The sequence below is a fragment of the Salvelinus alpinus genome, chromosome 23 (genome assembly GCF_045679555.1).
Source record: "Salvelinus alpinus chromosome 23, SLU_Salpinus.1, whole genome shotgun sequence".
In the NCBI taxonomy this organism is placed as follows: domain Eukaryota; kingdom Metazoa; phylum Chordata; class Actinopteri; order Salmoniformes; family Salmonidae; genus Salvelinus; species Salvelinus alpinus.
Window position 1 is genome coordinate 11,929,958 of NC_092108.1, and position 27,199 is coordinate 11,957,156.

The following is a 27,199-nucleotide window of genomic DNA, read 5'->3' on the forward strand; positions in this document are numbered from 1 at the left end:
AGATTAGTGGAGGACTGAGTGGTGGAGAGGAGAGACGCACTGTGGAGTTCTGTGGAGCATCAAGCGAGAGAGGACAGGCTTTCAGAGCAGAGGGAGGTGATATGTTCAGGGAAGCTGCTGTTCTTCAAATGTGCTTAGCCATGATGGATGATTCAGCATTGTGGCACAAACGTGCACACACACACACACACACAGCGTAATGACAATCTTACTAAGTTCATACTGACCATATGTCTTCAAGTATTGCACAAAGATACATAATATTGCCTTCCTTAGACACATACACAGCTTAGCATTTGTGCAACAGGTCCTTACCAAGTCCTACAGACTGAATGTGAACCATGCAGGCACAGCTGTCTGGCTGATGGCTGTCTTAAACTAGCCCGACATTAACACCAACTAGGCCTAGACCAGTCAATACTGTCCCCTAATGATGGACAAAGGTCATCTGACCAAGGTTCTTTAGGGTTACACTGACTGACCCTGTCTCTCATTTAGCATAGCATCAGATTACATAACAAGGAGGACACTATCAATAATATTGGTCTTAACTTACAACCCTTTTGAGACCTACAAAGGTTACATTTTATTGTTAATGTGCAATAACAAGCTCCTAGCCAACTCATGAGGCAGCGCGTGAGCATGATCAGCTGTCATCCAAGTTAGTATACTATCAAAAACACCATCTACACCAGTAAAAAAAACACATACCTTTGTCCCTGTGTAAAGTTTCCAATTTAAAAAATAAAAATAAATACATGTATAAATAAAAATTGTAACTAGGCAAGTCAGTTAAGAACTTCTTATTTACAATGATGTCTTATTGTATTTCTGTTCAGAGAGAGGGTGGTGGGGAGCAGAGCACAAGACGATATGGGTTAATTAGACAATATGGATGAGATGTGAGATCAGACTGAACAGCTGTGGTTTATGAGGTGAAAGTCCGGGCACGGGCTGGAGCTGCTGTCAGAGAGAGTGGCTGTAGTGTGGGGCTAATCCTGTAGCTATCCACACACTGCGGATATGACTGGGGCCAGAAATCCCTGTATTTCTGACACAACATTTTTCTCCTTGAGGCCCCAACACCCGACCATTTATTTTTCTTCCCGTAAGGCCCCCATTAGCCAAATAATGATAGTTTTGCATAAAATCACCCAATTTAGTTTGTCCCTGCTGGCCCTAGCTTTCGGTCTGACAACCTACATAACCTGGCCATATCCACACTATTCATGTGCTGTTCACACACCAGCCTGTCTCATCACGCGTACCCTTTTTTATTTTGTTAACTAAGCAGCGTTGTGGTCTGGTGAGACGATACACAGCCTATGCTAGAGGTTACATTCAACCACTTAGTTTTTAAGAAGAAGCCCCCGTGTGCATTGGGACTGACGTCTGTTTTGAAATTGTACATTTGTGTGGGAGGCTGTTGCGGACATCCAGGCAGAGGCGCTTAAGGAGGAAGGATCGTGTTTGTTGCTGTGGTGGCTGTCAGGAAGGTGAGGGAGTGGGAGGTAGAGCACACACAGACTCCCGCCGTCAGGCAGCCACTCAGCTAACACTTTGCCTTATTAGGGATGTCTACTGGGAGTGGAGAGGGGCGGACTGGGGATGGGCGAGGCGTGCGTGAAGGGCGAGGCGTGAGTTGTGTGTTAAATGGTTACTCTGACTGACTGCTAATTGGGAAGGCCAGTTAAATATTATTTCATGCTTTTAGTGTTCACCGTGTAAAGTACTGTCTTGTTCTGCAGTGAGTCTCCATTAACTCTCCTAGTGTGGACAACAGTAGGCTCGGTCTAATTTGCCTGGAATCGACACTGGTCTGCTGTAAATCCCTGCTGATTATGGAACCTAGTCCGTACTCCAAATGGCACTCTATTCCCTACTTAGTGCACTACGTTTGACCAGGGCTCATAGCACTATTCCCTACATAGTGCACTACTTTTGACTAGGGTGCCGTTTGGTTCTCTACTCAGTGTTGATCTTCTTAATTCACTGTCTGTTTCCAAAGCATTTAGATTCTGTGGTGTTGACTACTAACATTATAATGGACACACACATGGGTAGCAGCACCAATCAGGAGGACTACATCCCACATGTCACCGTAGGGCTCTGGTCTAGTAGTGCACTAAGTAGTGCACTATAAAGGGAATAGGGTGCCGTTTGGGATGTAGTTTGTCATTATGACACCACTGTGGGAGGGAACTTAGCTGTCCCTATAGGAGAACCCTTTTTGGTTCCAGGTATAATTGTTTTATTTTTTTTGTGTATGTTAGACTTCCTGTATTAACATGTAATAACACTGATAACACCCAAACAGTGCATCAGCAAACATGGTGTTCCTTAAGAATAGTTTCCTGTTTGATAGTAGTGCGGTGTTTGTGCCCAGTAATACAACTCATTAGCATAGCATTCATCAAGAGGAATCTTCTCTCTGCTCTCTCTCTGCTCTCTCTCTGCACCTGCTCTCTCTGCTCTGCTCTCTCTCTCTCTGCACCTGCTCTCTCTGCATCTTCTCTCTCTCTCTGCTCTCTGCATCTTCTCTCTTGCTCTCTTTCTCTCTCTCTCTGCTCTCGCTCTCTCTCTGCTCTCGCTCTCGCTCTCTCTCTGCTCTCGCTCTCTGCATCTGCTCTCTCAATGCTCTCTCTGCTCTCAATTCAAAAGGCTTTATTGGCATGGGAAACATATGTTAACGTTGCCAAAGCAAGTGAAATAGATAATAAACAATACAAAATGTACAGTTAACATTACACTCAGTTCCAAAAGCATGAAGACATTTCAAATGTCATTATGTCTATATACAGTGCATTTGGAAAGTATTCAGACCCCTTCACTTTTTCCATATTTTGTTACGTTACAGCTTTATTCTAAAACGGATTAAATTATATATTTTTCCTCATCTATCTACACATAATACCCAATAATGACAAAGCACATTTATTAAAAATATAATACAGAAATACCTTATTAACATAAGTATTCAGACCATGTGATATGAGACTTGACATTAAGCTCAGGTGCATCCTATTTCCATTAAGTGGCCCGACGGAAGCCACTCCTCAGTAAAAGGCACATGACAGTCCACTTGGAGTTTGCTAAAAGGCACCTAAAGGAAACAAGATGCTCTGGTCTGATGAAACCAAGATTGAACTCTTCAGCCTGAATGCCAAGCGTCATGTCTAGAGGAAACCTGGCACCATCCATGAAGCATGGTGGTGCCAGCATCATGCTGTGGGGATGTTTTTCAGCGGCAGGGACTGGGAGGCTAGTCAGTATTGAGGGGAAAGATGAACGGAGTAGAGTACAGAGAGATCCTTGATGAAAACCTTTTCCAGAGTACTCAGGACCTCAGACTGGGTTGAAGGGTCACCTTTCAACAGGACAATGACCCTAAGTACACAGCCAAGACAACGCAGGAGTGGCTTCGGGACAAGTCTCTGAATGTCCTTGAGTGGCCCAGCAAGAGCCCGGACTTGAACCTGATCGAACATCTCTGGAGAGATCTGGAAATAGCTGTGCAGCTACGCTCCCCATCCAACCTGACAGAGCTTGAGAAGAATGGGGGAAACTCCCCAAATACAGGTGTTCCAAACTTGTAGCATTAAACCCAAGAAGACTCGAGGCTGTAATCGCTGCGAAAGGTGCTTCAACAATATACTGAGTAAAGGGTCTGAATACTTGTGTAAATGTGATATTTCAGTTTAATTTTTTATACATTTGCAAACATTTCTATAAATCGTTTTTTGCTTCGTCATTATGGGATATTGTGATGTCATTATGGGATATTGTGATGTCATTATGGGGTATTGTGTGTAGATTGAGGGGGGAAAAAACTATTTAATCCATTTTAGAATAAGGCTGTAACGTATCAAAATGTGGTAAAAGCCAAGGGGTCTGAATACTTTCCAGTTTGTAACGATGTGCAAATAGTTACAGTAAAAAAGGAAAATAAATAAACATAAATACAACCCATATTTACAATGGTGTTTGTTCTTCACTGGTTGCCCTTGTGGCAACAGGTCACAAATCTTGCTGCTGTGATTGCACACTGTGTTATTTCACCCAATAGATATGGGAGTTTCGAATTCTTTGTAGGTTTGTGTAATCTGAGGGAAATATGTGTCTGTAATATGGTCATACATTTGGCAGGAGGTAAGGAAGTGCAGCTCAGTTTCCATCTCATTTTGTGGGCAGTGTGCACATAGCCTGTCTTCTCTTGAGAGCCAGGTCTGCCTACGACGGCCTCTCAATAGCAAGGCTATGCTCACTGAGTCTGACCCAAACTTAAGGAAAGCTTTGACTATGTACAGTCACAGTGGTTAGGTATTCTGCCACTGTGTACTCTCTGTATAGGGCCAAGTAGCATTCTAGTTTGCTCAGTTTTTTTGTTAATTACTTGACACGTTGGAAATAATTACCTTTTTGTTTTCTCATGATTTGGTTGGGTCTAATTGTGTTGCTGTCCAGGGGGTCTGTTTGTGTTTGTGAACAGAATCTCAGTAGAATCTCAATTTGGTGTTTTTCCCCATTCAGTGAATTCTTGGTTGGCAAGCAGACCCCAGACCTCACAACCATAAAGGGCAATGGGTTCTTTAACTGATTCTAGTATTTTTAGCCAGATACTAATTGGTGTCGAATTTGATGTTCCTTTCAATGGCATAGAATGCCCTTCTTGCCTTGTCTCTCAGATTGTTCACAGCTTTGTGGAAGTTACCCGTGGCGCTGATGTTTAAGCCGAGGTATGTATCGTTTTTTTGTTGTGTGCTCTAGGGCAACGGTGTCTACATGGAATTTGTATTTGTTGTCCTGGCAACGTGACCTTCTTTTGGAACACCATTATTTTGGTCTTACTGAGATTTACTGTCAAGGCCCAGGTCTGGCAGAATCTGTGCAGAAGATCTAGGTGCTGCTACAGAAGCAACAGATCTATCAGACCTCAGGATAAGACCCAGAAGCAGACAGTTTGAAGTAGCAAAAGTTTATTACGAAAACTGGGCAGGCAAACGACAGGTCAAGGGGAGGCAGAGGTCAATAATCCAGGGCAGTGTCACAAGGTACAGAACGGCAGGCAGGGTCAGGGCAGGCAGAATGGTCAAAACCGGGGAAAAGCATCATGTTGTGGGGGTGCTTTGCTGCAGGAGGGACTGGTGCACTTCACAAAAATAGATGGCATAAGGAAGGAAAATTATGTGGATATATTGAAGCAACATCTCAAGACATCAGTCAGGAAGTTAAAGCTTGGTCGCAAATGGGTCTTCCAGATGGACAATGACCCCAAACATACTTCCAAAGTTGTGGCAAAATGGCTTAAGGTCAACAAAGTCAAGGTTTTGGAGTGGCCATCACAAAGCCCTGACCTCAATCCCATAGAAAATGTGTGGGCAGAACTGAAAAGTGTGTGCGAGCAAGGAGGCCTGCAAACCTGACTCAGTTACACCAGCTCTGTCAGGAGGAATGGGCCAGAATTCACCCAACTTATTGTGGGAAGCTTGTGGAAGGCTACCCAAAACATTTGACCCAAGTTAAGCAATTTAAAGGCAATGCTACCAAATACTAATTTAGTGTATGTAAACTCTGACCCACTGGGAATGTGATGAAAGAAATATAATAATTCTCTCTACTATTATTCTGACATTAGACTTTCTTAATAAAATAAAGAACTGACCTTGGACAGGGAATTTGTACAAGGATTAAATGTCAGGAATTGTGAAACTGAGTAAATGTATTTGGCTAAGGTGTATGTAAACTTCCGACTTCAACTGTATATTGAAAAGGGTGGGGCTTAAGCTGCATCCCTGTCTCACCCCACGGCCCTGTGGAAAGACGTGTGCGTTTTTTGCCAATTTTTACCCCACACTTGTTTGTGTACATTCATTTTATAATGTCGTACGTTTTTCCCCAACACCACTTTCCAACAATTTATATAGCAGACCCTTATGCCAAATTGAGTCAAAAGCTTTTTTGAAATCAACTAAGCATGAGAAGACTTTGCCTTTGTTTTGGTTTGTTTGTCAATTAGGGTGTGCGTGGTGAATACGTGGTCTGTCGTTCGGCAATTTGTTAAAAAGCCAATTTGACATTTGCTCAGTACGTTGTTTTGTCTGAGGTCAGATTTGTCTCCACTTTTGTGGTTTGGGGTGATCAGTCCTTGGTTTCAAATATTGGGGAAGATGCCAGAGCTGAGGATGATGTGAAAGAGTTTATGTATAGCCAATTGGAATTTGTGGTCTGTATATTTTATCATTTAATTTTAGGATACCGTCAACACCACAGGCCTTTTTGGGTTGCAGGGTTTGTATTTTATTCCTGTTGTTCATGCATTGTAATTGGAAAACCCAGTGGGTTCTGGTAGTCTTTAATATTTGTTTCTAAGATGTGTATTTGATCATGTTTATGTTTTTGCTGTTCTTTGTTATAGAGCCAAAAATATTGGAGAAGTGGTTTATCCATACATCTCAATTTTGGATAGACATTTTGTTTAGTGTTTTCCAATAAGTGGTTAGATTTGATGGATTCTTCAATTACATTGAGCTGATTTCTGATGTGCTGTTACTTATTTTTCCATAGAACATTTCTGTATTGTTTTAGTGATTCAACATAGTGAATCACTCAGGTTTTCTGGGTCTCTAATGTTCTTAGTCAGATAGGTTTCTGAATTTCTTTCTTAGGGTTTCATTCTTCATCAAATCATTTGTCATTGTTTTTAATTTTAGGTTGTCTGCTTGACCTTTTTACATTTGATAGGGAAGCTGAGATGTCAAATATACAGTTTAGGCTTTCTACTGCCAAGTTTACACCTTCACTATTACAGTGAGAAGTTATCTAAAATGGATTGAATTTGTTGTTGCCTAATTGTTTTTGGGTAGGTTTCCACACTACTTTCCTTCCATCTATTGCATTTCTTAATATTATTCAGTTCCTTTGGCTTTGATGCCTCATGATTGAGTATTGTTCTGTTCAGGTAGGACTGTAATTTTGCTGTGATCTGATAAGGGTGTTAGTGGGCTGACTGAACACTCTGAGAGACTCTAGGTTGAGGTCAGTGATAAATTAATCTACACTATTACTGCCAGGAGATGAGCTATAGGTGTACCTACCACAGGAGTCCCCTCAAAGCCTACCATTGACTATGTACAGACTCAGCCTGCGACAGAGCTGCAGGAGTTGTGACCAATTTTTTTGTTTTGTCATAGTTGTAGCTAGGGGGACATTTTCGTGGGGGAATACTGTCACCTCCAGGCAGGTGTTTGTTCCCCTGTGTGCTGAGGGTGTCAGGTTCTTGTCCAGTTCTGGCATTTAGGTCGCCACAGACTAGTACATGTCCCTTGGCCTGGAAATGATTGATCCCAGGATGGAGAAGATGCTCACTGTAACCTAGAGGGCAAACAGTGGATCCGTCTCCTGTATACCATGTTTCTTGTAGGATGACAATGTCTGGGTTCCTGCTCTTAAGGCCAAAGGCAGATGACCTTGTATATTCCAGGATGAGAAAGTAAAAGCTTTGTGTTTTCCTGTGGTTTAGGCCTGGACCATTACAGTAGGTGTGAGCAGAGCATACATCTCTCTCTGCTCGCTCTCCCTGCTTTTGCTACGTTTTTAGTCATTTAGCAGATGCTCGTATCCAGAGCGACTTACAGGCGCAATTAAGGTTAAGTGCCTTGCTCAAGGGCACATTGAAAGCTTTCGGTTACTGGCCCAACGCTCTTAACTGCAAAGATACCTCTCTCGTTCTCTCCCTGCTTTCTCAATTCAAAGGGATTTATTGGCATGGGAAACATATGTTTACATTGCCAAAGCAAATGGAATAGGCAATAAACAAAGGAAACATTAGCTAACATTACTCTCAAAGTTTTGACATTTCAAATGTTATATTATTGGCTATGTACAGTGTTGTAATAATGTGAAAATGGTTGAAGTATGAAAGGGGAAATAAATAAATATAGGTTGTATTTACAATGGGGTTTGTGCTCCTCTGGTTGCCTGTTTTGTCATGGCAATGAGCCACACATCTTGCTGCTGTGAATACACACTGTGGTATTTCACCCAGTAGATATGGGAGTTTATCAACATTGGATTTGTTTTCAAATTCTTTGTGGGTCTGTGTAATCTAAGCGAAATATGTGTCTCTAATGTGGTCATACATTTGGCAGGAGGCTAGGAAGTGCAGCTCAATTTTCACCTCATTTTGTGGGCAGTGTGCATATAGGCAGACCTGGCTCTCAAGAGAAGACCGGGTAGAGCGGCCTCCCTCAATAGCAAGGCTATGCTCACTGAGTCTGTACGTAGTCAAGGATTTTCTTGATTTGGGGTCAGTCACAATGGTCAGGTATTCTGCCACTGTGTACTCTCTGTTTAGGGCCAGATAGCATTCCAATTTGCTCAGTTTCTTTTGGTTTATTCTGTCCAGTGTGTCAAATAGTTATATTTTTGCTTTCTCATAATTGTGTTGGTGTCCTAGGGCTCTGTGAGGTCTGTTTGTGTTTGTGAACCAAGCTCCAGAACCAGCTGGCTGAGGGGACTCTTCTCTAGGTTCATCTCTCTGTAGGTGATGCCTTTGTTATGGAAGGTTTGGGAATCTCTTCCTTTTAGGTGGTTGTAGCATTAACAGCTCTTTTCTGGATTTTGATAACTAGCAGGTATAGTCTCTCTCTCCCTGCCCTTTCTCTGCTCTCTCCCTGCCCTTTCTCTGCTCTCTCGCTCTCTCATATTCTCCTGCTTTCCCTACAGTCTCACTCTATTTGTGATGACTTAGGCAAGTGGTATTTCATGTTCATTAGATTGTGTCTGCACCTCTGTGTGCCGCACTATTGAAACCTTTCCTATGACTGTGACTGTGTGCAGGAGATTACAAACTGACTTCCTGGTTGGTCACAAAGCAGGTTCAATGAGTTAGCCACCTGTCTTTGATTTAAATAAAACAGAAATAACTATTGATTTTCTGCCTAATTTTAAGAAAGCTAAACTTAGATACCCTATATATACAAAAGTATGTGGACACCCCTTCAAATTAGTGGATTTGGCTATTTCAGCCACAGCCGTTGCTGACGGGTGTATAAAATTGAGCACACAGCCATTCAATCCCCATAGACAAACATTGGCAGCAGAATCGCCCGTACTGAAGAGGTCATAGGATGCCACCTTTCCAACAAGTCAGTTGATCAAATTCCTGCCCTGTTCTAGCTTCCCCCCGTCAACTGTAATAGCTGTTGTTGTGAAGTGGAAACGTCTAGGAGCAACAACGGCACAGCCTCGAAGTGGTAGGCCACACAAGCTCACAGAATGGGACCACCGAGTGCTGAAGTGCATAAAAATAGTCTGTTCTCGGTTGTAACACACTCTACTGAGTTCCAAACTGCCTCTGGAAGCAACGTCAGCACAATAACTGTTCGTTTGGGAGCTTCATGAACTGGGTTTCCATGACCGAGCAGCCTCACACAAGCCTAAGATCACCATGTGCAATGCCAAGCGTCGGCTGGAGTGGCGTAATGCTTGCTGCCATTGGACTCTGGAGCAGTGGAAACGCTTTCTCTGGAGTGATGAATCATGCTTCACCATCTGGCAGTCCGACTGCGGAATCTGGGTTTGGCGGATGCCAGGAGAACACTACCTGCTTGAATGCGTAATGCAAACTGTAAAGTTTGGTGGAGGAGGAATAATGAGCTGGGGCTGTTTTTCATGGTTCAGGCCCATTAGTTCCAGTGAAGGGAAATCTTAGCGCTACAGCATACAATGACATTCTAGATGATTCTGTGCTTCCAACTTTGTAGCAACAGTTTGGGGAAGGTCCTTTCCTGTTTCAGCATGACAATGCCCCCGTGCACAAAGTGAGGTCAATACAGAAATGGTTTGTTGTGATTGGTATGGAAGAACTTTACTGGCCTGCACAGAGCCCTGACCTCAACCCCATCAAACACCTTTGGAATGAATTAGAACACCGACTGCGAGCCAGGCCTAATCACCCAATATCAGTGCCCGACCTCACTAATGCTTGTGGCTGAATGGAAGCAAGTCCCCGCAGCAATGTTCCAACATCGAGTGGAAAGCCTTCCCAGAAGAGTGGAGGCTGTTATAGCGGCAAAGGGAGGACCAACTCCATATTAATGACCATGATTTTGGAATGAGATGTTGAACGAGCAGGTGTCCACATACTTTTGGTCATTTAGTGTATATAGTAGACTCATAGGGCTCAGGTTAAAACTAGTGATCATGTAGTTTGTGTTTTTGGTTGAGTCAATAAGACCATGCCCATTGCAAGCGTATCTTTCAAAAAATATAAAGTTATTTCAGAATAGTGCTGCAAGTTGGCTGTAGTATACACCTCTGTCCTACATCCCAAATCCCACCCTATTCCCTATATAGTGCACTACTTTTGACCGGAGCTCTATGGATGCACCTCTCTCATCAGTCCTCCTGGCGCCTTCCTCCAATCCCTTTTCAGCGTTTTTATCATCAGGGCTAATTTCTGCCTGTAATCTGATTATGGGCTCTGAGAAGGTTTAGCACCCTGCCTGCAGAGCCTCTCTCTCTCCTGTCTCTATCGCTCTCTCTCTCTCGCTTTCTCTCTCTGTCTACATTGAGCTCCCTGGTTGCGCTCACTCACATACAGTGTGTGTCAGACTGCTGCGTGGTCTGAGCTGAAGATCCACTCTGTGCTGTTGCCTGGCTGTATCTGATTGTCTGTCTGTATCACTGCTGCTGTGACTGTCTTTGAGCTTCGTTAGCTGCTGTCACCCGGGACAGGGGGCCTGTCATCCGTGTGTGTTCCGTCTGTCTTCAGCCTCCCTACAAGTATGTTCCGGAACCCATGGATCACTAATTATCTCAGCCATGTCAAATACGGTTTCGATGGGCAAGGTGAGGAGGAGGAGGAGGAGGAGGTGGGGGTGGGGGGGTGTTAGCAATACTGTTAGCACTTATTGTCCATTCATAGTAAGGAATTGTTCTTGTGTTGTGCAGAGAGGTGAGAGATTCCAAGGGCATGCTCTCTTAAGGAGGGGACTGGCTTTTACTGTGTCGACTGTGTGTGTTAATAATCACTCAGATGTCCATCTGCGGACTTTGAGTTGCTGTTTCTTTGTTACTTCTCACCTGATTCAAACTGTCCTGATATTAATCAGGTGCTTTATCCTTTGTTGTCCATGAATCATTGTATTGCAGCAAATCTTTACACCTCTCTCCTCCACACACTTCAAAGGCTGTACTGTATGTATAGAGTAAGATTTTAATTTGAGACAGTTTGCTGCAGCAGGAAATGTGAGTTATTATGTGGATTATAATTAATGGACATTTTTTTGTAGGGGTTAATACATTTTGTTGATGGGGCAAATCAAGTCTGACATTTTTTTGTGTGGAAATTACAAACTTTAGAAGCCTTTCTAAACCTTGAATACATATACTGTCTCAGCAGCAAAAGAGTGATCAAATTAAGATCCTACATCTGTTTTAAGCATCTCAGAGTAGGAGTGCTGATATAGGATCAGTTTGGCCTTTTTAGATCAAATTGAGTAAGATTACATTGACGGGGGTCCCTGATCCTGGATCAGCACTCCTAATCGGAGAAGCCTAATACAAACAGCTTTAGATAAGACTATGGAGGATGACTGAGGGTGGTTTGCATGATCTTTGCTGAAGATGATACACTCTCTAGTCTCTCTTGGCTCCTGTGATACCTGCCTGCGTGTGGACAAGACGAGCACCATTTTAACCAGGTCTATTTTTCACTTTTATCTTTTCCTCTGTGCATTTATAGAAAATCCCTTTATTCACTGAGCTCACTTTTGACCGTTGGTCTCCTGAGCTTGTCGTGGGCATGTTCTCTTCACTCGGCTGCCCACGAAGCAACCAGACATTGCCATGACGTGGGGCGACTGACATGTCTCTTCTTAAAGGCCCAGTGTAGTCAAAAACATAATTTCCATGTCTCAATTGTCTCAAGGCTTAAAAATCCTTCTTTAACTTGTCTCCTCCCCTTCATCAACACTGATTTTGAAGTGGATTTAACAAGTGACATCAATAAGGGATCATAGCTTTCATCTGGATTCACCTGGTCAGTCTATGTCATGGAAAGAGCAGGTGTTCCTAATTTTTTTTTGTTGGTTGGAATAACACTGAAATTGTGAGTGATAACAATGCCCTTTTAGTGTAAGAGCTGTTTGAAAAGACCGCCTGAAATCCAACCTTTTTTGGTGGGATGGATGTTATCACTAGGCAGTAAATCAGTTAGAAACTCTGTTTCTTATTGGCAGTAAATCAGTTAATAAACCAATCGCAGCTAGTTTTCAGTTTTCCTCTTCCCACTCAGACCACTCCCAGACAGACCTAGCAAAATGCTTGTTTGAGAAATTGATCCTTACTAAGCTATTTTTGACAATTTTTATTGAAAAAATCACAGTAATGTACTTAATTGTTAACCAGAAATTATTCAATATTGCGATTTTAAAAACGTCTGCCTTGGACTTAAGACACTCTCAGGCCAACTCTAATCACTCCATCACCACCCATGACAACACCTACACACACACACACACACTGCTTTGCTGCACAGTTCATTGCTCTGTCTTGGTCTAGTCTTTATTGTAAATGAGAATGTGTTCTCAATGACTTACCTGGTTAAATAAAGGCTAAATAACCTACAACTACCAACACACCCACCGTCCCTCCTGGCTGGGCCACTCCTCTTTGTCGTCATCCATTGGCTTTTGGGGCCAAAATAACCAGGGAGCACAGGTGTATTCTGGGGTAGAGGAGCCTTGCCCAGTAACTTGACCTGCTCCTATACTGGGGAGAAACTTCACCACAGGGTTATATTGCTGCCTGCCTGGAGTAGAGGTACTGTCAACTATGCTATGGTGTACCTATTTAGCCAGAACTCGATGGGTCCGGTTTTACCTTTTTGGACTAGCTTTATTTTGGGAGTTGATAAAAATGCTTATTTAATGAATGCACCTTGGTTGGAGAGCAAGACCGTGTTCCTTTCCCGCGGATTACACTACATGGCACCTGCTCGTCGAACATCTCATTCCAAAAATCATGGGCATTTAATATGGAGTTGGTCCACCCCCCTTTGCTGCAATAACAGCCTCCACTCTTCTGGGAAGGCTTTCCACTAGATGTTGGAACATTGCTGCGGTGACTTGCTTCTATTCAGCCACGAGCATTAGTGAGGTCCGGTACTGATGTGGGCTCCCGAGTGGTGCAGCAGTCTAAGGCACTGCATCTCAGTGCTAGAGGCATCACTACAGACCCTGGTTCGATTCCAGGCTGTATCACAACCGGCGGTGGTTGGGAGTCCCATAGGGCAGTGCACAATTGGCCCAGCGTCATCCGGGTTAGGGTTTGGCCGGGGTAGGCCTTCATTGTAAATAAGAATTTGTTCTTAACTGACTTGCCTAGTTAAATAAAATAAAAATTAGGCGAATAGGCCTGGCTCGTAGTCGGCGTTCCAATTCATCCCAAAGGTGTTCGATGGGGTTGAGGTCAGGGCTGTGTGCAGTAAAGTTCTTCCACACCGATCTCGACCAACTATTTCTGTATGGACCTCACTTTGTGCATGGGGGTATTGTCATGCTGAAACAGGGACGGGCCTTCCCCAAACTGTTGCCACAAAGTTGAAGCACGGAATCGACAATGTAATTGTATGTGTTAAGATTTCCCTTCACTGGAACTAAGGGGCCTAGCCCGAACCATGAAAAACAGAACATTATTCCTCCTCCACCAAACCTTACAGTTGGCACTATGCATTCGGGCAGTTAGTGTTCTCCTGGCATCTGCCAAATCCAGATTCGTCCGTCGGACTGCCAGATGGTGAAGCATGATTTATCACTCCAGAGAACGCGTTTCCACTGCTACAGAGTCCAATGGCGCAAGCTTTACACCACATGACGTTGCTTCCAGAGGCAGTTTGGAACTCGGCGGTCCCGTTCTGTGAGCTTGTGTAGCCTATCACTTCCCTTTGCTACTAGACGTTTCCACTTCACAATAACAGCACTTACAGTTGACCGGTACAGCTCTAGCAGGGCAGAAATTTGACAAACTGACTTGTTGGAGAGGTGGCATCCTATGACGGTGCAACGTTGAAAGTCACTGAGCTCTTCAAATCAAATTCATTTATTATAGCCCTTCTTACATCAGCTGATATCTCAAAGTGCTGTACAGAAACCCAGCCTAAAACCCCAAACAGCAAGCAATGCAGGTGTAGAAGCACGGTGGCTAGGAAAAACTCCCTAGAAAGGCCTAAACCTAGGAAGAAACCTAGAGGAACCAGGCTATGAGGGGTGGCCAGTCCTCTTCTGGCTGTGCCGGGTGGAGATTATAACAGAACATGGCCAAGATGTTCAAATGTTCATAAATGACCAGCATGGTCAAATAATAATCACAGTAGTTGTCGAAGGTGCAGCAAGTCAGCACCTCAGGAGTAAATGTCAGTTGGCTTTTCATAGCTGATCATTAAGAGTATCTCTACCGCTCCTGCTGCTGTCTCTAGAGAGTTGAAAACAGCAGGTCTGGGACAGGTAGAACGTCCGGTGAACATGTCAGGGTTCCATAGCCGCAGGCAGAACAGTTAACTGGAGCAGCAGCACGACCAGGTGGACTGGGGACAGCAAGGAGTCATCATGCCAGGTAGTCCTGAGGCATGGTCCTAGGGCTCAGGTCCTCCGAGAGAGAGAATTAGAGAGAGCATACTTAAATTCACACAGGACACCGTATAAGACCGGAGAAGTACTCCAGATATAACAGACTGACCCTAGCCCCCCGACACATAAACTACTGCAGCATAAATACTGGAGGCTGAGACAGGAGGGGTCAGGAGACACTGTGGCCCCATCCGATGATACCCCCGGACAGGGCCAAAAAGGAAGGATATCTTCAACCACCAACTTACCATCCTGAGACAAGGCCGAGTATAGTGCACAAAGATCTCCGCCCCGGCACCACCCAAGGGGTGGCGCCAACCCAAACAGGAAGATCACGTCAACGACTCAACCCACTCAAGTGACGCACCCCTCCTAGGGACGGCATGGAAGAGCGCCAGTGACTCAGCCCCTGTAATGGGGTTAGAGGAAGAGAATCCCAGTGGAGAGCGGGGAACCGGCCAGGCAGAGACAGCAAGGGCGGTTCATTGCTCCACAGCCTTTCCGTTCACCTTCACACTCCTGGGCCAGACTACACTCAATCATATGACCCACTGAAGAGATGAGTCTTCAGTAAAGACATAAAAGTTGAGACCGAGTCTGCATCTCTCACATGGGTAGGCAGACCATTCCATAAAAATGGAGATCTATAGGAGAAAGCCCTGCCTCCAGCTGTTTGCTTAGAAATTCTAGGGACAATTAGGAGGCCTGCGTCTTGTGACCGTATCATACGTGTAGGTATGTACTGCAGGACCAAATCGGAAAGATGGGTAGGAGCAAGCCCATGTAATGCTTTGTAGGTTAGCAGTAAAACCTTGAAATCAGCCCTTGCCTTAACAGGAAGCCAGTGTAGGGAGGCTAGCACTGGAGTAATATGATACATTTTTTGGGTTCTAGTCAGGATTCTAGCAGCCGTATTTAGCACTAACTGAAGTTTTAGTGCTTTATCAGGGTAGCTGGAAAATAGAGCATTGCAGTAGTCTAACCTAGAAGCAACAAAAGCATGGACCAACCTTCCTGCATAATTTTTGGACAGAAAGTTTCAGATTATATATATATATTTTTCCAGTGTGACGTAGATGGAAAAAAGCTATCCTTGAAACAGTCTTGATATGTTCGTCAAAAGAGAGATCAGGGTCCAGAGTAACGCCGAGGTCCTTCACAGTTTTATTTGGAGACGACTTTACAACCATCAGGATTAATTGTCAGATTCAACAGAAGATCTCTTTGTTTCTTGGGAACTAGAACAAGCATCTCTGTTTTGTCCGAGTTTAAAAGTAGAAAGTTTGCAGCCATCCACTTCCTTATGTCTGAAACACAGGCTTCCAGGGAGGGCAATTTTGGGGCTTCACCATGTTTCATTGAAATGTACTGCTGTGTGTCATCCGCATAGCAGTGAAAGTTAACATTATGTTTTCGAATGACATCCCCAAGAGGTAAAATATATAGTGAAAACAGAACCTTGAGGAACACCGAAATGTACAGTTGATTTGTCAGAGGACAAACCATTCACAGAGACAAACTGATATCTTTCCGACAGATAAGATCTAAACCAGTTCTCTTCCATTCTACTGCCAATGTTTGTCTATGGAGATTACATGGCTGTGTGTTTGATTTCATTCACCTGTCAGCAATGAAATATCCAAAATCACTAATTACTTTTGGACATGTAGTGTAGCTTTACTTTCACAGCTCTTGACTAATGCTATTAGACTCTGTTGAAAAGACAACCATTTCCCTCTTCTTTTCCCAGGGTTATTGTTGATTTCAGGAGTGAATGCCTTATTTAGGCTGGAGTCTAGTGCTGGTTATCTAACGTGTGTATTTCCCTAAATGTTTCCATTTAGATTATGATGAACAGATTGCAGTGGGAGAATTCATCATTTTTAAACATGGTGGATTCCATTTTGTTTTGTCCATTATCAATGGCACATTCTTGATAGTATGGACTTTTCCTCTGTTTCTCTCCAGGCTTTGGAACTGAAGCTCCAGTCAAACTCTGCACTTCAACCTCACTGCCAACTGAAGCTCTAAGGTGGGGGGAAACCATTGTGTGTGCACTTCTCATGTGTCATGCTCTACTCACGTTTATCAACTTTCAAAGCAGTATAACTTCCCCATGTTTTAAGCTCTGTACTTTTCAAAACTGTAAAAATGAAAATACAGCCTAGATATAGTCGTCTGGGCCCTGGTAAGAAGTTGTGCACTGTAGTGAATAGGGTGCCATTTGAGACGCGACTATTGTATCTGCCATGTCGTCAGGAAAAGGGGGTAGATAAGGATAATGGTAGGTTCTTCAGACTGCTTTAAGACTCGTCTGTCTTGCCTAGTAAGCATTAAAAGCTGGACATGCTTGGAGCAGCTTATCCTAAGATGCTTTGTTCAAATGGAAGAACAGTAATTCCTCTATTAGGATTGCTTTGTTTGCCATATTCAGTAGTCTCTTTCTATCCTGATGGAATTTAACATACTCCTGTAACTGAAGCTCCTTGGCTGTATGGGATGAATTTTGGGCAATAGCCATCTGCACTAGTAGCCGGGAAATTTCTACTAACCCCGGTTTGAATTATACCAGCTAAGTGTCCAACATCTGTGCCTAAAGATAACATAGATCTCAAAGGCTATTAAATAGACACCCAAATAAACTATAGTCAGTGCCCTTGTTGTTCCAAATGTCACCTTATTCACTTCATAGTGCCCTATGGGCCCTGGACAAAAGTAGTGCATTATATAGGGTTCCATTTGGGATGCACACTAAGTCAACTATAAAAGTGATCAAATGAAGTGATTATTAATTTAAGAATGACATTAATCTAGGGTCAACAAACAGGGATATATATATATATATATATATATATCATGTTGGCGGGCTAGTTTGGCATGTTTTCTACTAGTCCGGTCTGAAAAGTATTAGCTAGCTTCATTTCCATCCTTAATCCATTCAAAGCTAGTCATGTGATCATTCAGTAATGAGCCATAGAGTTGTACTGTTTCGCACTGGACCATTGTAAAATCTTTTGATTGACAAGTAAGAGGGTCAGAGTCGGTGTTTCATTGTGACAGCAGAGATGTTTAGAAGATATTTGCCTGGGTATGTATCCTTTTGATCCCCCTCTATAAAGCCACTAAGACATGATCCTGATGGTTTCCTGGAGGTGGGCCATGTTGGGGTTAGGGGTTAACCTGTGCCAGGCCTTGTTAGCCTCATTCTTAGCGAGATCCCTCCCTGCCTCACGGAAGTGGATGGCTCAACATAGTACAACATTACCTGCACTGACCATGGGGACTGACGAGATGTTTATTCCCTTAAAGGGACAATCTGCAGTTGAAACAATAACAAAGCGGTCGTCCCACTGTTTCGGTATAAAGCTACGGGTCTGGAGAAAAGTAACCACTCTCAAATGTATAGACAGAGCTATGGACGCAAAGACTAACCATCCATGATATTACAATTTTATAGTTTTGACCATGTTTTAAGGCTCACATGTTTACATTGTGGTTGTTTGCAAACATTGGAGTAAAACAACATTTTTTACTCTGATGGGGTACGGCAGTTGAACTAAGCACATGTAAGTTATATTCTTTGAGAATCCATGAGTATACAGTATATCTTTATATTCTTTGAGAATCCATGAGTATACAGTATATCGTTATATTCTTTGAGAATACATGAGTATACAGTATATCATTAATTTATAAGTCCAAAAATGTATGTAGCAACTGCAGAGATCCTTTTTTAAAGGCAGTGAATATAGTAATAGTAGTAGACATGATGTTGCCTTCACAACATTCAAATGGTTCATTACCGTCACCAACTCAGTGGCCTTGTGGTGTCAGCCCTGAGATTGGAAGGTTGGACGTACCATCTCATTTTGAGTTGTACCAAAGAGTCCAAAAAATTAACCCTATTCCTCTCTGCTTGACACTCCGCATTAAGAAGATCGATTGTGCCCCTGCGATAGGCTAGCGTCCTGCGATAGGCTAGCGTCCTGCGATAGGCTAGCGTGCTGTCCAAGAGGCGTACTTGTATATCAAGCTGCATCACACGACAGAAATAGGAGATAGGCATGTATGACTTTAGAGTAATTTGATGTCCATTATGTGAGATGTATCCTGTATGAATTTGTGTTGGTACCTTAATAAACACTGGAATACATCGTACATGTATATACAGTGCCTTCAGAATGTATTCAGACCAGTTGACTTTTTCCACATTTTGTTACTTTTATTTTACTTTTATTATAAAATGGATTCAATAAAAACAATTCCTCAATCTACACACACTACCCCATAATGACAAAGAGAACATAAACCAAAAAAAATGAAATACCTTATTTACATAAGTATTCAGACACTTTGCTATGAGACTCAAAATTGAGCTCAGGTGCATCCTGTTTCCATTGATCATCCTTGAGATGTTTCTACAACTTGATTGGAGTCCACCTGTGGTAAATTCAATTGATTAGACATGATTTGGAAAGGCACAAACCTGTCTATAAAAGGTCCAACAGTTGATCAGTGCATGTCAGAGCAAAAACCAACCATGAGGTGGAAGGAATTGTCCGTAGAGCTCCGAGACAGGATTGTGTCGAGGCACAGATCTGGGGAAGGGTACAAAAACATTTCTGCAGCATGGTCGCCAAGAACACAGTGGCCTCCATTCTTAAATGTAAGAAGTTTGGAACCACCAAGACTATTCCTAGAGCTGGCCAAACTGAGCAATCGGGGGAGAAGAGCCTTGGTCAGGGAGGTGACCAAGAACCTTATGGTCACTCTGACAGAGCTCTAGAGTTCTGTGGAGATGGGAGAACCTTCCAGAAGGACAACCATCTCTGCAGCACTCCACAAATCAGACCTTTATGGTAGAGTGGTGAGACGGAAGCCACTCCTCAGTAAAAGGCACATGACTGCCCACTTGGAGTATACCAAAAGGCACCTAAAGGACTCAGACCATGAGAAACAAGATTCTTGGCCTGAAAGCCAAGCGTCATGTCTGGAGGAAGCCTGGCACCATCCCTACGGTGAAGCATGGTGGCGGCAGCATCATGCCTTTGGGATGTTTTTCAGCGGCAGGGACTGGGAGACTAGTCAGGATCGAGGTAAAGATGAATGGAGCAAAGTACAGAGAGATCATTGAAAACCTGCTCCAGAGCGCTCAGGACCTCAGAATGGGGCAAAGGTTCACCAACAGGACAATGATCATAAGCACACAGCCCCAAAAAATGCAGTGGCTTCGGGACAAGTCTCAATGTCCTTTAGAAATGCTCCCCATCCAACCTGACAGAGCTTGAGAGGATGTGCAGAGAAGAATGGGACAAACTCCCCAGATACAGGTGTGCCAAGCTTATAGCGTCATACTCAAGAAGACTCGATGCTGTAATCGCTGCCAAAGGTGCTTCAACAAAGTACTGAGTAAAGGGTCTGAATACTTGTGATATTTCAGTTTTTATTTTGAATAAATTAGCAAACATTTCTAAAAACATGTTTTTGCTTTGTCATTATGGGGTATTGTGTATAGATTGGAGAGGGGGAAAAACTATTTAATCCATTTTATAATAAAGCTGTAACGTAACAAAATGTAGAAAAATCCAAGGGGTCTGAATACTTTCTGAAGGCACTGTACATCTTGAATAGCAAGTCTCATAATATGATGCTGTATTCATCTGAACTTTCAGCTTTCAGAACGACTTTTCATTCAGGGACAGGACTGCGCTGGTAAGGAGTGCTACTGACATCGATGCCAGTCTTCTGGCAGTCCTTCCCAAAGGTGAGTTGCATCCCGAACACCGACTGCATCCTAATGGCACCTTATTCCCTTGGCACTACTTCTGAACAGGACCCATAGGGCTCTGGTCCCAAAGTGGTGCACTAGATAGGGAATAGGGTGCTATTTGGGATTCATGCTTTAAAATAGGTATAATAGACAAACATGTTACTGTCATCCATCATGTTTTGTAATTTGTCTCTTTCTTTCCCAGTTTCAGAATTAAAGAAACATTTTGAAAGTGTTGTCTCTATTGATTTGGAAATGAACAGGTATGTTTCCATTTGTCGATTCGGAACCCTTGACAATGACAACCCTCCCTCTGTTTCCATGCATCCTTTCAGTTCTCATCCACTGTCCTAGTTACCTCAGACCGTTTCCATGCATCCTTTCAGTTCTCATCCACTGTCATAGTTACCTCAGACCGTTTCCATGCATCCTTTCAGTTCTCATCCACTGTCATAGTTACCTCAGAACGTTTCCATGCATCCTTTCAGTTCTCATCCACTGTCCTAGTTACCTCACACCGTTTCCATACATCCTTTCAGTTCTCATCCACTGTCATAGTTACCTCAGACCGTTTCCATGCATCCTTTCAATTCTCATCCACTGTCATAGTTACCTCAGAACGTTTCCATGCATCCTTTCAGTTCTCATCCACTGTCATAGTTACCTCACACCGTTTCCATGCATCCTTTCAGTTCTCATCCACTGTCATAGTTACCTCAGACCGTTTCCATGCATCCTTTCAGTTCTCATCCACTGTCAAAGTTACCTCAGAACGTTTCCATGCATCCTTTCAGTTCTCATCCACTGTCATAGTTACCTCAGACCGTTTCCATGCATCCTTTCAGTTCTCATCCACTGTCATAGTTACCTCACACCGTTTCCATGCATCCTTTCAGTTCTCATCCACTGTCATAGTTACCTCACACCGTTTCCATGCATCCTTTCAGTTCTCATCCACTGTCATAGTTACCTCACACCGTTTCCATGCATCCTTTCAGTTCTCATCCACTGTCATAGTTACCTCACACCGTTTCCATGCATCCTTTCAGTTCTCATCCACTGTCATAGTTACCTCAGAACGTTTCATGTTGATACTACAGTAGGGTGACAATTTCGTTAACTTTCCCAAAATTCCCAAGTTTTCCAGATATTCTGATTTGAAGATTTCTGGATGTCCTGTTTATTCCTTTCTGAATTCGGGAATTTTCCAACTGGGATTTCCTTTAGAGGAATGTGGTTGTTTTTCATGATTTGTATTTATTTGTTTGTTAGTGTATTTCCTACTCTCCTACGCTACCTTCATTGTGCAATTGTTGAGATGCAGGGCTCCTTTGCAAAATAGACCTTGGTCTCAATGGGTCTCCCTGCTAAAATAAAGGTTAAATAAATAAGCAAACTGTTTCAGTATGTGATAACACAGTAATCTCTGTATCCACCTGTCTGGTATGAAGCAGGAAGGAGAGGATAGCCAGGCGTCTGGAGGGTATCGAGAGTGAGGTTCCTCCTGCCCTGACGCCCAGCTGTGTCGGCCTGGTGGTCAACCGTATCCTGGAGGAGGACCTGCCACGATACACCCGGGCCTCAGACCCCTGTGAGCCAATCACGGGTATGTATGCTGATCACGTTTGGGTGACAACCTGTTTCTGCTCTCTTGCCAACTCATCGTGTCATGCCATGTTTGAGACATTGTTGTGTTCATATGATTTAGGGTGTGTTCCAAATGTCACCCTATTCCCTATATCACGGGTATCCAACTCTTACCCGGAGCCTGGCCGGGAGCTTGCTGGTTCTGTTCTACCTGATAATTAATTGCACCCACCTGGTGTCCCAGGTCTAAACCAGTCCCTGATTTAGAGGGGAACAATGTAAAAAAAACGCAGTGGAACTGGCTTCGAGGTCCAGATTTGAATTTGATACGGCTCTGGTCATAACTTGGGCACTATATAGGCAGTAGTGACATTTGGGACACGTCATTACTGTGTGTTTTTCTCCCTCTGGTTCCACAGTGAAATGTTACAGCAGAGAAGACATTGAGATCCCACCGATGCAGGTGTCCTCCCCAGACAGACAGTCCAGGGGCAGACCGGGGGACCAGCCTGGACCAGCCGCCCACCCCCACACAGAGCCTGTCCTATCCCTCTCTGGTGGCCCAGTGGACCCAGCCAGCCTCAGCTCCAAGGCTGAACGGATTGCCCGCTACAAAGCCGAGCGCCGTCGCCAACTCTCTGAGCGTTACGGCATCGTCCTGGATCAGGAGATGAACATGGACTACACCCCCCGTTACTCGCGCTCCCGTAGAGAGTCTGACGTCTCCGACAGAGGGGCCCCAGCAGTCACCGAGCGTAGGAGAGATAGAGAGGAGGTGGAGGAGGGAAGAGAAGGAGGGAGGGAGAGTTCTCGCAGGGCTCCCTACAGCTCCAGACTGGGCCGGGTCTTCATGCAGGCTCACCCTGCTGAGGCTGACCAAGCTCCTGCCCCAGGCCACGGCTCTGCCCATACCCAGGCCCCTCCGTCCACCTTGGAGAGGGCCAGCACCTTCTCGGAGAGGATGATGAATCTGGAGAACTATCGGCTGGCCCAGGAGAGGACAATGGCAGGAGGGCCCAGAGGAGCCAGCAGTAGGCCACAGGATACCCTCCATACCCAACCCCAGCAGACCCTTCCCAAGGCCAGCCCTCTGGAGCAGCATCTCAGCCCCCCTTCATCCAGGGCCTCATCCAGGGAGTCTTACAGCGTGGATGCCGTCCCCAGCTCCCCCCTAACAGCCCGCCGAGTCTCCCTGCCCTACGGCATCTCCCCCAGGGACCTGTTCATCGAACAGCAGGCTCAGGCCGTCCTCAGCAGACATGGGTGAGTTCAAATCAGCTTTGCTTTTATAATGCACTCTGTCTCCATTGAGTTTGATCAATGTATCAAGTTTCAAATGTACTGTATGGACATCCAATGAGTTGCTGGAACAAAGAATAAACTCCTAAAATACAGACAGTCCCCAAATCCAGAACAAAATCAAGAAAGCGTTCAGTATTATAAAGAGACAAAAGCGATGAAGCAACACCTCACGGCACAACGTCTCTCCTCTATTTCACCTAGATAGTTTCTATGTATTAATATGTAGCTATGTGTGGCTTTACTTTTTTATTTTTTTTTTTATTTTTTTTAGTTCTGTCCTTGAGCTGTTCTTGTCTATTAATGTTCTGTATTATATCATGTTTGTGTGGACACCAGGAAGAGTAGCTGCTGCTTTTGCAACAGCGAATGGGGATCCTAATAAAATACCAAAAATAGACAGCCTCACACTAATGAATGCTCCTGCTGTTTAGTCAGGCTTGAACCTTCAGGTCATCAGTAATGTTTTATAGGAGTTCAGATTAGGTCAGGGCCATTAGAATAACACGCTCTCAAATACGCTTGATCTCTGTATCAACTCGGGTTGCTTTCAGCATTAACTGACCACTTTAAGGATTAGTTGCTGTATGTTGTTGCCCCTGGTAACAGTGTGTTAATTGTGCCATTAGGGGCTGTATCCAGACTGTGGTCACAGTGTTCTATCACGCTAAGCACTGCTCTGGTTTCATAGAGGAGGTGCTCTGCCTGCCTGGGTATCTCATCATCATCCTTAGACGGGGTACTGGGTGGGTTTGAGACTGGGTAGAGGGGACTATCTATTACGGGGGGGGTTGTTCAGTGGGTTGGGGTTTACAGCTTGCCCTGTGAGGCAGACCTGAGGCCAGACCAGAGAAAGAGGGGGAGAGAGCACACGTTTCAGATACTATAGCCTGTTACGAAACCATTTAGCCAGCCTACTGCTATCGCTACACTTGCTAGGTCTAGTGTTTCTAGGCCTGGCTAAATGATAGAGTTAACCTGTCTGAAACACTATGCAGGCCCATGCTATGTCCTGCTCTATTATTGTATAGGTCTAATGGCACAGTTCAAAATACTATGTATTGTCCTGTAGCCTGGCAACCTTGTCTCAGAGCCACTGGTCTCTCCAGACACACAGTATATCTATGTAGCTAGGCCTACTATGTACTTATTATAGCTAGACAGGTTTAAAACGGCTTTTACAGCTGAATTTAAGAGAAGAGCATTCACAGATAGTCAATCGTAAATCAATCTAGTTTAACACAAGTTGCAACAGGGAGACACCTTCCAGCACAGAAGCAGAGAAAATGTCTAATGTGCCTTTTGGAGATAAGCCCTTTAAATTCTAATCCGACAGTATCAAATGTTCTGTAAACACCGGCCCGAAAGGCTGCGAGGAGGACACAACATCAGCTGCTATAGTAACACAGAGATACATTATCAGAGTGTCCCTGGCCCAGTGTTGCGTCAGACTTTAACCATAACATTGATACGGGCAGTTAAACAGGTCAACGGCAGGAACCTCAGTACTTAGTTACAGTTAAACAGGTCTACGGCAGGAACCTCAGTACTTAGTTACAGTTAAACAGGTCGACGGCAGGAACCTCAGTATTTAGTTACAGTTAAACAGGTCAACGGCAGGAACCTCAGTACTTAGTTACAGTTAAACAGGTCGACGGCAGGAACCTCAGTATTTAGTTACAGTTAAACAGGTCGACGGCAGGAACCTCAGTACTTAGTTACAGTTAAACAGGTCGACGGCAGGAACCTCAGTACTTAGTTACAGTTAAACAGGTCGACGGCAGGAACCTCAGTACTTAGTTACAGTTAAACAGGTCGACGGCAGGAACATCAATACTTAGTTAGCCGACAGTAAATCAGTTGAGGAATTTATTAAATAATTCCTCATTAGTTAGTGGCAAAATACAGGAAACACCAACACAGTGTCTTAATAGGCCATTGGGTCACCATGTGATGCCAAAATAGATTCTACAAGCGTTTGGAACTCTTCCAAGAGAAATTCCATCATTTGGTGTTTTGTTGATGGTGATGTAAAGCGCTGTCTCAGGAGCCGCTCCGGAATCTTCCATTAGTGTTCAATTGAGATCTGGTGACTGAGACACACACCCCCTTTTTCAAAGTCAGTTAGATCTCTTCTTGGTAGCCAATATAATGGGCAACTGGGCATTTTTATACGTGACCCTAAGCATGATGGGATGTTAATTTCTTAATTAACTTTGGAACCGTGTGTGGAAGCACCTGCTTGTCAGTATGCTTTGTATTCTTCATTTACTCAAGTGTTTCCTTTATTTTGGCAGGTACCTGTAGTTGTTCTAATGGCCCAGTCTGTCTTTTCCTGTAGCCTGGCAGCCTTGTCTCAGAGCGACTGGTCTCTCCAGACAGACTCCGAAGGTGATGCTGTCTCTGAGTCTCTTATCAGCTGGCCATCCAGGTACTGTAGTAGGAACATATTGTATCGGCAGACATGGGTTCAAATACTATTTGAAACTTTTCAGATACTTTCAATGTTTGCTTTAGCCTGCCTGGAGTGCCAGGTAGGCGGGGTTTGCCCTTTCAAGACTTTTCTATTAGTTTCATTATACCAGGCAAGGTCAATCAAGCACAGATACAGTATTTTGAAACGATTTCAAATAGTATTTGAACCCAGGTCTGTGTACGGTATGGGTGTGTCTGACCTGTAGACCCCAAAACACCTGCCTAACCCATCCTCCCAAAGGATACCCTTTATAATAGTGTGTGTGTATATATTATATAATCATAGTTAGCATTCCCCTATTCATCTTTGTAATCTCCAAGTTAACAGGCGCTTAACTTGTAATCAACATTTTGCATGCTTCATCCACTTAGATTTTTCCTAAAATGTCTTACGATGTGATCTTTCAAATGTCATCAAACCTGCTTATCAGGGAATCGTAAACCTGGTTGTTGCACTCAACTGCCACAAGTGAATGCCTTGGTCATACTTGAGTCATTGTCTGCCACAATGAAATCAGGGGGGAGACTGTTAATCTTTATCCGTCCGCTCGTCACAGGTAATATCCCAGACAGCACCGGTCCGATTTTGAGGAAACTTGGGTAAATGATGTCTCTTGCCATAGAGATGCTGCATTTACGAAAAATACACTGATTGGTCAGATGGTGACGCTATAACGATTGAAAAAGCTAACTTTGAAAGGTTACACCCCTCACACAGTTTGACCTAAATTTCATGAAATATGGTACATATGTTCTTCTCTTGCCTCGGGGACCCATAAGGTCCACCGTGATGGATTTTCTGTAATTTTTTTATTTTGTGATAAACACTTTACACACTACTCCTCTGGATAATAATAGTAGAGCGAATGATTTATTTAAGCTTTTATTTCTTTCATCACATTCCCAGTGGGTAAGAAGTTTACATACACTGAATTAGTATTTGGTAGCATTGCCTTTAAATTGTTTAACTTGGGTCAAATGTTTCAGGTAGCCTTCCACAAGCTTCCCACAATAAGTTGGGTGAATTTTGGTCCATTCCTCCTGACAGAGCTGGTGTAACTGAGTCAGGTTTGTAGGCCTCCTTGCTCACACATGCTTTTTCAGTTCTGCCCACATTTTCTATGGGATTGACGTCAGGGCTTTGTGACAGCCACTCCAATACCTTGACTTTGTTGTCATTAGGACATTTTTCCACAACTTTGGAAGTATGCTTGGGGTCATTGTCCATTTGGAAGACCCATTTGCGACCAAGCTTTAACTTTCTGACTGATGTCTTGAGATGTTGCTTCAATATATCCACATAATTTTCCTTCCTTATGCCATCTATTTTTGTGAAGTGCACCAGTCCCTCCTGCAGCAAAGCACCCCCACAACATGATGCTGCCACCTGTGTTTCACGGTTGGGATGGTGTTCATCGGCTTGCAAGCTTCACCCTTT

The 27,199-nt window shown here is 43.8% G+C and overlaps 1 protein-coding gene across 1 annotated transcript in view; it reads left to right on the forward strand.

Moving 5' to 3' along the window:
- LOC139550224 (supervillin-like) overlaps positions 1-27,199 on the forward strand; it is a 100,297-nt gene that overhangs the window by 14,262 nt on the left and 58,836 nt on the right. Inside the window, 6 exon segments of the mRNA XM_071360951.1 lie at positions 16,599-16,662; positions 20,303-20,394; positions 20,606-20,663; positions 21,855-22,006; positions 22,407-23,250; positions 25,628-25,717. Coding sequence (XP_071217052.1) covers positions 20,656-20,663; positions 21,855-22,006; positions 22,407-23,250; positions 25,628-25,717 — 1,094 coding nt within the window. The 5' untranslated portion in view covers positions 16,599-16,662; positions 20,303-20,394; positions 20,606-20,655.